This window comes from Leuciscus leuciscus (genome assembly GCF_965113295.1).
Source record: "Leuciscus leuciscus genome assembly, chromosome: 8".
In the NCBI taxonomy this organism is placed as follows: Eukaryota; Metazoa; Chordata; class Actinopteri; order Cypriniformes; family Leuciscidae; genus Leuciscus; species Leuciscus leuciscus.
In genome coordinates this window covers 36,771,525-36,786,020 of record NC_138732.1, presented here as the reverse complement: position 1 = coordinate 36,786,020, position 14,496 = coordinate 36,771,525, and the positions used below count along the sequence as shown (strand labels likewise).

Here is a 14,496-nt window from a genome sequence, read left to right as displayed (position 1 = left end):
TGTCATCAACGAATGTGGCATGCAAATGGACCAGAAGAAGGTAGAAGCCATCCTTAAATGGCTCCAACCATCCACAATAAAGAACCTTCATCGTTTCCTGGGGCTTGCGAACTTCTACCGTCGTTTCATCTCCAACTTCAGTCAGATCTGTGCTCCACTCACCTCTCTCCTCAGAAGCTGACCCAAGTCTCTGTCCTGGAATTCCACAGCCACGAAAGCCTTCCAACAGCTCTAAGAAGCCTTTTGCTCAGCTCCAGCCATGGTCCATCCAGATCCAGAGTTGATCGACCAGTAGGTAAGAACCTGAAGGCTGATGCTCTTTCACGCATGTATCATCCAGAGCAGGACCTCTCTCCACCTGAGCCAATACTCCCCCAGCCATCGTCGTAAGTCCCATCCAATTGTCATTAGACAACCAAATTACCGAAGCCTCCCCTTTATGAAATAGCCGTGAGGTCTAGAGGGACGAACCTACGTACTATCAGCCCTATGTCTGTCCCTCTTGGACTCAGTTCATACATCTTAGTGCTCTGGACACCCAGGCAGCCAGCAAACCTTCTTGCTCCTCCGTAATAAGTAATGGTGGCCTGTCATGACCCAAGAGGTCTCCTGATACATTCGAGTCTGTTCAGTCTGCGCCTTCCAAGACTCCCTATCATCTGCCAGAAGGCAAACTGATTCCCTAGCCCATTCCTAATCGACCATGGTTTCACATCGGAATAGATTTTGTCACCGACCTGCCACCCTCAGATTTCTAGGGTTCGCCCAGAGATGGGGAACTCACATGAACAAAGGAGAAATATGCGATAAATGGAGTCGCTGCCTAAAAATTACCTATTCGTACTTAATAGCACTCGGGATGAAATCGGCTCTAATCACAGATTATAGTATCTTGTTAAAGTATTAGCTATAGCCCAGCCATCTGTTCTACAGATGCCTGTCAGGGAGGCACCATTCGCCAGTGCCCAGGAGGAGGCCACACATCTGGTGGAATGTGCTCGCACTCCCAGGGGGCAGGGTATGCTCTGGGCTCGGTACGCCAAATAACTGGCTTCCACAATCCAGTGGGCGATCCTCTTTTTGGAGACAGCCTCCCCCTTCTGCTGTCCCCGGAAACAGACATAGAGCTGCTCAGAGCATCTAAAGTTCTCTGTGCGGTCCAAATAGATCCACAGGGCATGCACTGGACACAGTAGGGAGTGTCAAGGGAGTGGATCTGCCTCAATATGAGGGAGCACTTGCAAGTTCACCACCTGATCCCTGAAAAGGTTAGTGGGGAAATTAGACACATAGCCTAGCCTTGATCTTGCAAGTCCCCATCCCCTCTTGATAGAAGTGAGCATGGTCAGGACGGCTATCTTCAAAGAGAGGGAAGAGCACCAACTAGCAAAAAGACACCACTTCAAAGCATACAACTGCCTTGTGGAAGGGGCTCTGGCTTGAGTGATAATGTCTATGCTGGTGGTAGTCCACTCTGGTCTTCTGCATCCCATCCTGGAGCCAGACATGGAGGTCCCAGAGGTCTGGGCACAGATGCCAAATTGTGTCCTGTGTCTGAGAAAAGAGGTCCTTCCTCAGAGGATTTTGCCAGGAATTTGGGCTGTCACGAAAAGCATGAGCTCAGAGAACCATGCCTGGGTGGGCCAGTGTCTGTGTGATCAGGGGGGAAATGCATATGACCTTGGGGCCAGCTGTGTGCCAGGGCATCTGTTCAGAGCGGATCTTCAGAAAGGGAAAATCACAGAGTGCAGTGGGAGGACTACTGGGAAACAAACAGATCTACCTGTGCTTTGCTGAATCAACTCCAAATCAACTGGACCACCATGGGATGGAGTCTCCACACTCCACTGAGCACCAACTTTCACAAAAGCTTGTATGCTGCACGTTTGAAGTCGTCCAGAATGTGAGTGGCATGCAGGGACTTTTTTGAGATGGCAGGTCAATTTTGATATGTGACGTGAGCGGATGCCACCCTGGTGATTTTTGCATGCCACCGGCGCTATGTTGTCTGTCTGGACTAACACATGTAAGTATAAACAGCCATGGATAAACCCTGGATAAACAGCTGAAACCTTTGCAGGGCCAGCAACACAGCCAGCAACTTGAGGCAGTTGATGTGCAAATGCAGTCGAGTCCCTGTCCGGGGTCCTGAGACTGTGTGACTGTTACATACAGTGCTTCAGCCTCTTTTGGAAGCATTTGTTGTGACAACAACCCACCTTGACACTTGTTCTAAGGGAACCTCTGCATATAGAAATGGTCATACAAGGTCTGTCCAAGAAATGATGTTTTATTAACAAGGTTCGGGAGGAACACGTTCTAATGATCAAACAATCAAGTCATTCCAACCAGCTGTCAGCAATCAGTAATCAACAGGTCCACTCAACAGGTCCACTCAATCAGCATGATTAAAGGCCTATAAATACACACAGTCGACTCAGCCATAATCCTCAACAGTTTTCAGCATCCCTCCACCACCCCATCTCCTCACACTTGCCTGGTTATCTTCCTAACCAAGAGATACGGGGGGAGTACTCTGGGTTCGGGCCCAATTTCCGAGCTCGGAGCCCTCCCCCCGGACAGCACGCCAAATATGCATAACTATTTATTCTCTGATCATTTGTAAGTGTGAACCCGTGAATTGAAGGTGCGGCGACAGATTGGACAATGTGTGTTGCGGTGCCATGGGCGGAGGCCAATCTCAGAACTCAAGTCTGAAGCCAGTGCTGGCAAGGTGCATCAAATCTCAAATGCATCAACCCAAGCGGTGTTTCTGCCACCGAGGGTGCCATATACCCCAGGAGCCTCTGAAATGATTTCAGTGGGACCTCTTTTCCCCGTTCATAGCACTCCCAGTACCAGCACTCAACGGCTAGCTGTCGTGGAGCTCTTTTTCTGACCACGAAAAAGCCATCACCTCTTTAGCATCTGGTATTACCTTCTCTAAACAGAAATCAAAACAAAAAGAAAAATCCATCTCTTCCATCAAAAGAGATTCTGGGTACCTTTGTGTGCAGGTGGGATGTACACATTCACAAGAATGAAAGAGGAAAACTCCCACTGTGAGTAGAAGGGTTTACAGTTTATGAAGAGCGCCTCTAAATTAGGACAGCATATCTTCTTCAGCGTTGTTACATCTGAACACCAACTTTCATTAATGTAGAAACACAATCCACCACCTCTCGTTTTCCCCCGGTAAAATGAGTCATGCAATGCGATGCAATCCGGTCGGAACAGCTGGAAGCCTGGCAGATGTAGCGCGTTGTCCAGAAACGGCTTCACTCAGCCAGGTTTCAGTGAAGCACAATGCAGCAGAGTTTGAAAAGTCCTTGTTGATGTGGGTTAGGAGAAGTAGTTCATCTGTTTTGTTGGTAAGGAATCAGACATTCGCAAGATGAATACTTGAAAGTCATGTCACCAACTCTTGTAAAAGAGATTTTTGATATCAATGAGACTTCCTGGAAAAATAAAGGTAAAATAAAAAAATAAAAATAAATGTCAAGTCACCTTCATTTATATAGCACTTTTCACAATACAGATTGTTTCAAAGCAGCTTTACAGTGATATTAGGAAAATAATGCAACAAAGATTGTTTTGGTTGTACAGCAGCTCTAGAATAAAGTCGAGAGCTGTTGAACGGATTCTTAAACACTCTGGCCATTGCGTTCTCACGCTCAACATATATGTCTCTGATTGGCCAGGTCGTGCTGGGGCAGGATCGATTCGATTGCCTCCGTCTGCTTCTTCACTGCCAAGAACTGCTGTGAGAAGTCCTTAACATTGATGTCAACAAGATGGGGGCGACTTTGTCGGCATCTGTGCAAGATTAAGGCACAGATGGAACTCTGAACCACCTTCTTCGGTCGGTCAGTCATTGCTGAGTGCAGCTCCTGCATCAGCCCTGGGTAAGGACTACCCAAGGACTACCCTCTTTAAGTGCCTTAGCCTGATGGAACTGCAGGATGGACATGGCCTTTGGGGCGAAGGTGAACTTACCATGAACGGGAGCCTTGGACGGTTCCTCCAGGTGGTGGCGTTTTGCGGGCATAGATGCACCACGATCACACCCTCAACCTGTGGGACCTTTGAGTACCCACTGGCCGCACCACTATTGAGATTAGTGAGGGTGGTGGTACCTGTGAAGCGTGGCTGTGTCGTTCTCCGAACTTAGAAACCAATCATTCAACTGCAAATGCTCAGAGCAGGGTGGAGAATTCCACTCTAGCCCGATATTCACAGAGGCCTAAGAAAGCACGGTAGCCAACTTAGGGAAGTCATCCACTTCAGAAGGCATAAGCCAGTCCTCCGATGCTGCGATCAACAATTCTTCCTCTTTGTGAACCCTGAATGAGAAGTAATATTCTCCCTAATGTGAACCTCCTTACTTATCTGACAACTGTACTGGGAGGAAAGAGTATGTAGAGGAATGCGAGGCCCAGAGGGTTTACCTGTGGAAACACTTCCATTGAATTCCTCATATCGCCCTCAGCGCTTTCCGCCTCGGCCTTGTGCGCATTAGCTGCAGAAGGACCGGAACAGGAGCAACCAAGGAGACTCTCTGCCTTTTATAAAAGTATTATAGTTGCAACCGCGACGTCCCCATGCCCATACTCTCGCAGTGAGATTATGTGCCATACACAAACACTGCCTCAGTGTGAGCACGGCCCAAACAACAGACACAGATCGTGGCCGTCCAAGGGGGAAAGGTGTCAACCACATCCAGAAATACACTAGTGGAAAAGCATTTTTAGAAAGATGATGTCTGCTGGTGTCTGCCTTTTTAGAGGATTTTGATATTTTTTGCTGTCGAAGTGCCCAGGAGAACTCCTTGCACTTAACTGTGCGTTACTGGAAAGAGACTGCTGAAACGCACTGTACAGATTTCCAACAGCTCTTTTTCTCTTCTAAGGTGAATGAGTTGCCAGTGCTCATGCGACTGCTCAGCTCCAAAGAACAAATCTGAATTAGTGGAGCAAGCCATCTCCTTTTATACCTGTATGTCCAGAGGAGTGGCATGAAATTCCACTCTGCAATTCTCATTGGTCTTTTCTGAAGTATCAGACCTGTTTGGGGCTCCCAAGTGTAACCCCTAGTGTTATGACATCGACACAACATAGAGTGAGTGACAGATAGGTAACTGACCTTCCACAGATATGTATAGTAGTAAAATATACACCGCAGAACAAAATGACATGACATGATGCGGTTCAAATGGATTTGGGATAAAAAAAATTTCAAGGGGGTGTTCCATTAGTAACACGACCCACTCACTTCAAAAAGCAGACATTGTTAAAACTGTAATTTAAGGGACATAAAGGCAATTTCAAGCAAACTGAAAAACAGGGTGCACAAAATATTTGTGACAGATTATAGTATGTACTGTATTTCATAGTATGTATTCTCTTAATAGATGAAATATGATATTTCCAAAGAAAATTGTTAGAAAAAAATTATAATTATCATCAATGGACATGAAATGTATCCAAATGACCCACCCAGCAAAGGGTGCCCAGTTAAAGGCTGCACAAAGACTGTCTTAATTTGCTGCGGTCTGAGTCTGAGTGTGATTGTTCCTGTTGCTCCTGACAGCGTTGGTCTAGTTTCACACTCAGCTTGATTCTGTCGAACCCTGGTGCATTTACATTCATCTTATGTCATCACAAACATGCACACCATAAAATAGAAAACGCCTCGGTTACGACTGTAAGAGGGAACGAGCGTTGCGTCGAAATGACGCTATGGGAACGCTTTGCGTGATGACGTCTTGAAGCACATGTAAAATCAGTCCAATGGTGTGGCGGAACGTCAGAGGCGGGTGACGTCACGTACCAGGAAGCTATAAAAGCCGGCCCGAAACAGAAAACGAAAGCTTCGTAAAGTCTGAAGTCGCGCTGACAGGCATGAAGGAGATATGGCAAGGCGACGCAACGCTCGTTCCCTCTTCAGGGAACCGAGGTTACAGTCGTAACCGAGGCGTTCCCTTTCAAGGGAACTCGCGTTGCGTCGAAATGACGCTATGGGAACGTCTATACCAACGCCTCCATAGCTACAAATGTCTGTCCTGTGTGTAATCATGTGAGCAGCACTAAGAAGACAAAACATGAGACCCTGGAGTAGAGTCTAAATCCAGAGAGTAGAACCTGACGAAGGTGTGCGGTGAGGACCAGCCTGCCGCATCACAGACGTCCTGTAACGATACTCCTGATATAAGGGCCTTAGAGGCCGCCATACTCCTAGTAGAGAGCGAGTACTCCAAAGGAGAAGGCTGTCCAGCCGCCTCATAAGCCAGTGAGATAGTCTCAACCACCCACTTGCTCATCCTTTGCTTAGACACTGGACCTCCCTTGTTAGGGGAGCAAAAGTCACTTTTACGCCACAGGGCAGCTCTGTGGACATACGCGTCTAACGCCCGAACAGGGCAAAGCAAATTATTCGCCTCCTGGTCCGATTTCGAAAGGGAGGAGGACCTCCAAGTGCCACGAGGGAAACGAGATACCAAAGGGTCTTTCCCTACAGACATTCCACCCAAAGGACTGTGGTAAGCACCTACGGCCGCCACATAAACCTTTAAAGTGGACGGGGTCAGACCTGCAGTGAACCGGTCCTGCAGGAACTCCAGAACTGTACCAATTGGGCAGTTGACTGGATCCAACCGACGGTCACTACACAAAGAGGTGAATACTCTTCAGTTCAGGGCATAAAGTTTCCTCGTGGAAATGGTCTCTGTAGAATGGTCTCAACAACCTCAGTTGAGAGACCTGACTCTATGAGCTGGGCCCCCTCAGAGGCCAAGCCCACAGGTTCCACAGTTCTGGTCGGGGGTGAAAAATCGAGCCCCCTGCTTGGGACAGAAGGTCCCTCCTGACGGGTAGCTCCAGAGGATGCCCGTCGAGGAGGGACACAAGATCGGGAAACCATACTCTGCCCGGCCAGCGCGGGGCTATAAAAAGCAGGCAAACCCGGTCCCTGCGAACTCTTTCCAGAACTCCCGGGAGCAGAGCAACTGGGGGAAAGGCGTACAGACGTAGCCTCGGCCACGTCTGTACCATAGCATCCAGTCCCAGAGGAGCTGGATGCGTGAAGGAGAACCAAAGTGGACAGTGAGACGTCTCTCGAGACGCAAACAGATCCACTTATAATTTCCATATCAGCTCCACCACCTCGGGGGTGGAGCCACCATTCCCCGGGCCTCGGCCCCTGTCTCGACAGAGTGTCTGCTCCTATATTCTGGACCCCGGGGATGTAGGCTGCCTTGAGTGACAGCAACTTCCCCTGGGACCACAAGAGGATATGGCATGCCAGCGCAAACCCCCTTGATATAGGCGACTACCGACGTGTTGTCCGTATGTACTACACATGGTGTCCCCTGAGACCTGTGATAAAGCTCCTCAGAGCCCGGAAGACAGCTAACATCTCTAGGCTATAGAATGCCAGGAACGATGATGGTCTTCCCACAGACCTTGAGATGAGCGACCCTCAGGATCGCTCCCCAACCCGTGAGGGAAGCATCCGTCGTTAGCAGTTTGCGACGACAAGGAGCTCCCAGCACTGGGCCCTGGGACAGGAACCAAGGTTTCTTCCACATAACCAAGGCACGTAGGCATCACCACGTGACCTTGATTGTGCGAAATGGGTTGCCCCTCGGGGAAAAACCCTCTGGTCCTGAGCCACCACTGCAGGGGCCTCATGTGCAGCAGTCCAAAAGGTATCCCGTTGGAAGCTGCTGCCATGAGACCCAACAGTCTCTGGAACTGTTTGACAGTGAGTAGCTGGCCTAGCTTTACACTTCTCACAGCTGCCAGGATGGAATCGAAGCGTGGCGATGACAGGCGCGCCTGCATTGACACTGAATCCCAAACCACGCCTAAAAAAGTGGTCCTCTAAAATGGAGAAAGCACACTCTTCTTGGCGTTCAGCCGTAACCCCAACTCTTTCATATGGGCGAGAACAACATCTCGATGTTGAACCGCCATCTAATGCGACTGAGCTAAAATCAACCAATCGTCGATGTAGTTCGTGATGCGAATACCCCGGAGGCGCAGAGGCGCCAGAGCTGCATCCACGCATTTGGTGAAAGTGCGGGGTGATAAAGCCAGGCCGAATGGAAGAACTCGATATTGGTATGCTTTGCCCCCGAAAGCAAACCTCAGGAACATCCAATGACACGGACGGATGGAAATATGCGTCCTTGAGGTCTATCGTGACAAACCAGTCCTCGGACCTGATCTGTGGCACGATTTGTCTCAAGGTTAACATTTTGAACTTGAGCTGCATGGCTGACTCGTACAGAACTCGAAGATCTAAAATGGGACGCAATCCCCCGTCCTTTTTTGGAACTATGAAGTACCGGCTGTAAAACCCGGTTTCCCTGTTGGAGGGGGGTACATATTCTATGGCCCCTTTCTCTAACAGAGTGTTTACTTCCTGTTCCATAACCAGAACCTGCTCGGGGCCCACCACTGTGGGCAGGACCCCCATAAACCGCGGTGGGCGTTAATAGAATTGTATCTAATACCCTTTTTCCACGGTCTGCAGGACCCAACGAGAAACATTTGACAGTAGCTTCCACGCTGTCAAAGATTCTACTAGAGGTACCAGTCTCTCGAGACTGGTTTCTGGATTTTGTTGCTGTTGAGTAGTCGGTTCGTCGCCCTGTAACGGCGCACCGGCAGGGAACGACCAAACAGACTGCTCCAGCACCCTCCTCAGAGGGGGCGGGCATCCCGAGGCCACTACGTTTCCGGGTGGACCTTGAGATATGTGCTCGCCGGAGACCGCTGCGCCCTGTAACACCGGAGGCGGCAGGGTTGGCAGAACGGTCCCCTGAGGGCACCGAAGAGAGACGGCACCGTATTTTTCTCCTGCTGTTGAGTAGTCGGTTCGTCGCCCTGTAACGGCGCACCGGCAGGGAACGACCAAACAGACTGCTCTAGCACCCTCCTCAGAGGGGGCGGGCATCCCGAGGCCACTACGTTTCCGGGTGGACCTTGAGATATGTGCTCGCCGGAGACCGCTGCGCCCTGTAACACAAGAGGTGGCAGGGTTGGCAGAACGGTCCCCTGAGGGCACCGAAGAGAGACAGGCACCGTGAAAAGAGGTGTTAACCGCTCTGCTTCGGGGGGACTACCCTCATTTGTCCTGAGCCCTCAGACATCAGGACTTTTTCCCAGCAGCCTTCTTGGCGGTAATAACGGTCCGCAGATCCGTTTTACCCCTCGAAGACTGCTGGGTTTGAGAGCGCCCTCCGTGTCCCCGAGATTTTTGTGGGGGAGCACGAGAGGACACACTCTGTTTTTGAGTGGCACGATGTTCAGCGCTCTTTTTAGAGGAGTGAGGCTGCTCCCGCTCAGCAGCCTCAATGAAAGAACGGCGGGGGAGAAGTTTTTGTAATGCAGCTGCCTGTTTAGCAGCTTCCTGAGATTTAGCTACCGCACTGTTTACTGCATCACCAAATAAACCACAGTGGAAACCGGAGCATCTAAGAGAACGTGCTTTTCTTTCTCTTTTATATCGCTCAAATTGAGCCACAGATGCCTCTCAGTGGCCACCAGGGCTGCCATAGACCGCCCGATTGATTTAGCGGTCTCCTTGGTGGCCCTGAGAGAGAGATCTGTGGCTCTGCGTAGTTCAGCCACTGTGTCAGGACCAATTCCCTCGCCCTCCTCTAAATCCCCCAATAATTCTGCCTGATAGGCTTGCATAATAGACATCGTATGCAGACACGCTGCAGCTTGACCAGCGGCTGCATACGATTTATGAACCAGAGATGATGTGAATTTTACTGGCTTAGAGGGAAGTGAAGGAGCTTTCAGGGAAGATGCCGTTGCTGGAGAGAGATAGCTCGCAAGCGTCTCCTCCACCTTCGGCATCTCCCCATAACCATATTCTTTATATTTGTGAATGGAAGAATAGTGGGATGTTTGTGGTGCATACACTCTGTATGAAACCGGTTTTCCCCACGATTTCGACACCTCGGTGTGGAGATCGGGGAAAAACGGAAGGCTTCTTCGCTGAGGCTGTGTACGAGATGGCAGGAAGCGTTCGTCGAGCTTACTTTTCGAACGAACGTCCTGCCTATCCTCTGGCCACTCAATAGATAATCTGTGAACTGCTCTCGTGACAACATCGAGCAATTCCTCAAAAGCGTGAGACTGAGGTGGCGAATCCTCAGACTCAGCTTCAATACTAACAACGTCCAACTCCTCAGAGCTGGACAATTGCAGTATTGGTGCCTCCATCGGGGGGGGAAGAAACCGCAGCGCGTGCTTCCACACCCTGATGAGAGGCACTGGATCTATCAGAAGGATGTTGAGATAAGGCAGAGCCCGTCTCAACATCCACTGATAAATCCATTTGTGAACCCCAGGTCTGAGATCGACGCCGTGCCTCGGCAGCGGCGGGACCCAAGCCCTGGGGAACGTGATCGGGATTGAACCGAGCCAAGCGGGATCGGAGCGTACGCAATGGAAGCGCCTCGCAATGCACACAGTCACCACCCTCGAGTGCTGACTGGGCATGCTCCTCACCCAAACAAACAACACAAAGAGTGTGAGTATCACCTCCCGTTAAATAACGCGGGCAGGGATGGACACACACTCTAAACTGCTGCTTGCTCGCCATACTGAATATATATATATATATAATATAGACAGACAACACCAAATAACAAGGACAGATTCAACACAGAGCGCAACTGAAGACTCAGAAAGCTTTCGTTTTCTGTTTCGGGCCGGCTTTTATAGCTTCCTGGTACGTGACGTCACCCGCCTCTGACGTTCCGCCACACCATTGGACTGATTTTACATGTGCTTCAAGACGTCATCACGCAAAGCGTTCCCATAGCGTCATTTCGACGCAACGCGAGTTCCCTTGAAAGGGAACAGGATGTGGGTGAATATATTAAATCATTTTTATTAATTTGGTGCCATTGTGAGCAGCAGTAGAGTGAACAACACTTAGGTTTACTGGATCTGCGTCTCATGAAGGCAGATTTTTGCTGCTTGCAAACAGACTCTTTTGAGGAGACAGCAGATGCCAATTGCTGCTCTAATTGCACTCAGCAGATGCCAATTGCTGCTCTAATTGCACTCACGATGTGCGATTCCACTGCAGGTTCACTCTCACTCATATCCAAGGTAAATCATCACCACTGTCATCCCTTACGTTTGTTTTATTAAACTAATGAATTTGTCATTGGTTAACCCTAGTCCTGGTTGCTTTCACATTTGCACAAAACATGCCACATTCCCAATTTTTCACATTAACAATTTTTTTATGTGAACCATGCTTCATTCCAAACTAAGCTGACAGTGTCAAAGCACCCTTAAATTATATTGATGGTAAACTCTGCAGGAAAGTGGCCCTCAAGGGGCAGGACTGAACATTATTTTTTTATTTTTTTATTTAACCCTTATTTAACCATGGAAATCCTTTGAGAACAAGTCTCTTTTACGAAGGAGCCCTGGCCAAGAAGGCCGCCATAAAAGTTACACATAGAATACAAAATATAATAAATACAATGAACATACAAAACATAATACGTTAACAGTACAATGAATCGACCAACGTTAAAAAAAACAAAACAAAAAAAAACATGACATCCCTGCTATAGGAACACCCTTCAGGGTGATGACCCTCCAGAAGTATGCAGCAGTATTCCTTACATAGGGAATGAGGTTTACATGTAACCGAGATGTTCCCCTTAATCGTTTCACTCAACTGTGCATCAGTAGCTGACACCATAACACAGCACCAAACTACAGAGTGACTGCCAATATATTAGCCTGGTAATAATATTTGCATTTGGTGCGAAAAGACCTTTAGAAAGGCAGTAGTCAAGACAGCTCACTAGATGTTGGTACAAAGCATAACATTCGTTTAGATGTGACCATTTTTTTCTGCATTTTAATTTTAGAGCACTTCTGGAAAATGAGAAAAAAAGAAGAGAAAATGCAGAGAAAGAAACTGAGAAGATTGCAAGAGAGACGATGGAGCTCATGGAAAGACTTCGACAAATTGAAGAGCAGACCAAAAAAGCTCAAGAGGGTTGGAACTACAAATGTCTACCTAGAACCACAAATGTCACATTATTAGTTTATGGGTTTAAAGATGAAGCTTGTAATCTCTTCGCCACTAGTGTCATCAGATAGATTTGGAAAAGTAATGACATTTTTTAAATAGGTTTTCTAAATGTCTGCCATTGGTGCCATCTGCCAGGAGTCACACAGTCCTGCCACCAGTGGCGGACTGGCACCAAAAAGAGGCCCTGGCAATTTTAGCAGAGAGGCCACGCTTTTCCCACTTTCAGCCAATAAAGCCTTACGCTTCTTCTCTCTCTTTTTTTCTGCTCCACCCTTTTCTACTCGCCGTTTTCTCATTCCTCGATCCATTTTCTTTCACTCCGTGTTGTTGATATGCTCTCATTACCCATCATTCACTTGTCATTATCTATCATCTCATCAGGTCAATGATCGCGAGAAATTCCACTGACTAAAAACATTCATAATACCTTATAAATAGAGAGATTACATACATTTAGGCTATTTGTCCTTCACAGGAAAAAGATAAATAAAAATTCATTATTATTATTTAGTTCATAGGGCTATTATTTTTCAGAGATAGGTGAAATTTTTTTTCCTTGTTTTTTTGTGGCCGCCTGCAGCTCCGCTTAATTTATTATTATTTTATTCATATTTACATTTACATTTACATTTATGCATTTGGCTTTGCAGACACTCCGCTTTATTTATTTATTTCGCCTTTTTATATGGTTGTGATGAGCGCAGAGCGAGCCGCTGGCTGTGCTGCCGGTTGCGGGCGGCCAATCCGCCAAAAGGCGGCCGCATCTCCGCTTTATTTATTTATTTAGCCTTTTTATATGGTTGTGCGCCACAAGTTGTGATGAGCGGCGAGCGAGCCACTGGTGGTGCTGCCGCTTGCAGCCATTGCGCCCCGCTTCCTCGCTTTATTTAGCCTATTTATTTGTTTGTGATGCGGCCACAACAAGTGATGAGACCAGGCGGCCGCAGTGGCATTTGCCCACATTGCCCAATGGCCAGTCCGTCACTGCCTGCCACACATTAAAGGCACCAACACACTACAAGATAATTGGGCCGATTTTTTGGGCCCAATTCTCCCCTTCCGACAATCCTAGCTAAAATCCAGATTATCTTGATGGTTCTACAGATTCTCTTATCAGATTTGTTAATAGACATCTTATCAGATTTGTTAATAGACATCTTATCAGATTAAGAGTGTTAAGAGTGGTAGAATCTGCTCGGAAGAACGTTGGAGCCGCACCAATCTCAAATCGTAAATATCCAAAATGTTGAATTTTTCCCCTAAAATTTTCTGTAAAAAGCAGTCCAAACACTACTATCGCCATTTCTTCTTGCCATTCATCGTTTGTTTACTCTAAAGTCACATTTGACCGCAAGAGTTTTTGCAAACTTTTCCCATGTTCACAGTCGGGAATCTGGATGTTTGTGAATGGAATCTGTTAGTGTGTGGTGTGCTGTCTTGGTAACATCACGCACTCAACATACTATAGGAACAAAACTGTTAAATCTATGATTTTTTTTTTTATCATCATGCTTGTGGTCTCTCACATTTTGAAAATCTGATAAGATTTTAAAAATCTTTTAGAGTGGATCAGGTTACTCAAACAAACAGAAACACCATAAATATGTCTATCATATTTTACATTTTAGAAAAGTTTATTTGTGTGACATAATAGTTCTGTTGTTCAGAGCTAGAGGAGCAGACCAAGCGAGCATTGGAGCTAGAGCGGGAGAGGAAATTTGCTCAGGAAGAGGCTGAGCGACTGGAGAAAGACCGCAGGATTGCAGAAGAAGTTAAGTCCGCTTTACTGCACCAATCTGAGAACCAGGTCAAGAACCAAGAGAATCTGGTAGGAAAGAAAAGTACTCAAAAAATCTTCTAAAGATACATTAAGATCTTAAAGGGTTAGTTCACCCGAAAAAAATTTAATCCTGACAATATTTACTCACCCTCATGTCATTCCAAATACTTATTGATTACTTTATTCTTCAGAAACACAAAGAAAGATATTTTGAAGAACCATGGTTTGGAATAGGGATGTGCCATGTAGCCAATTACCTTATTCTTAAAGGCATGGATAATGGCTTCAAAAAGAATAACGAATTCTACTGAATTACAGACAAAATATTTGGCAGACACAGTCACTCCTCGTGTTTGCTGGATAACAGGTGAGCCAGGAGATAGCACAATATTATACATAAACATCTAAAACCACTACACAATGAGTATGTGTGAAGTGAACCAGTGTAAACTCTGCGAATAAAATGAGCGCAAATCATGATATCTATGACGAGTCATGCAGGTACTGGGCAATTCCGCAGCGGTGCCGACCTGACCGGTCTAAAATAGTCACAATATAAACACTTATTATTGGTGTACCACAGTGGTTCAGGATGAAACAAAAACAATGGTTTGGAAAATGGATTCATGATGTAC

At 47.2% G+C, this 14,496-nt stretch overlaps 1 protein-coding gene across 6 annotated transcripts in view; it reads left to right on the top strand.

The window, feature by feature from the left end:
• msnb (moesin b) overlaps positions 1 to 14,496 on the top strand; it is a 69,151-nt gene that overhangs the window by 41,059 nt on the left and 13,596 nt on the right. For all 6 annotated transcript variants that reach the window (XM_082178342.1, XM_082178344.1, XM_082178347.1 and 3 more), the window contains 2 exons: positions 11,915 to 12,045; positions 13,749 to 13,909. In XM_082178342.1, coding sequence (XP_082034468.1) covers positions 11,915 to 12,045; positions 13,749 to 13,909 — 292 coding nt within the window. The remainder of the gene's footprint in view (positions 1 to 11,914; positions 12,046 to 13,748; positions 13,910 to 14,496) is intronic.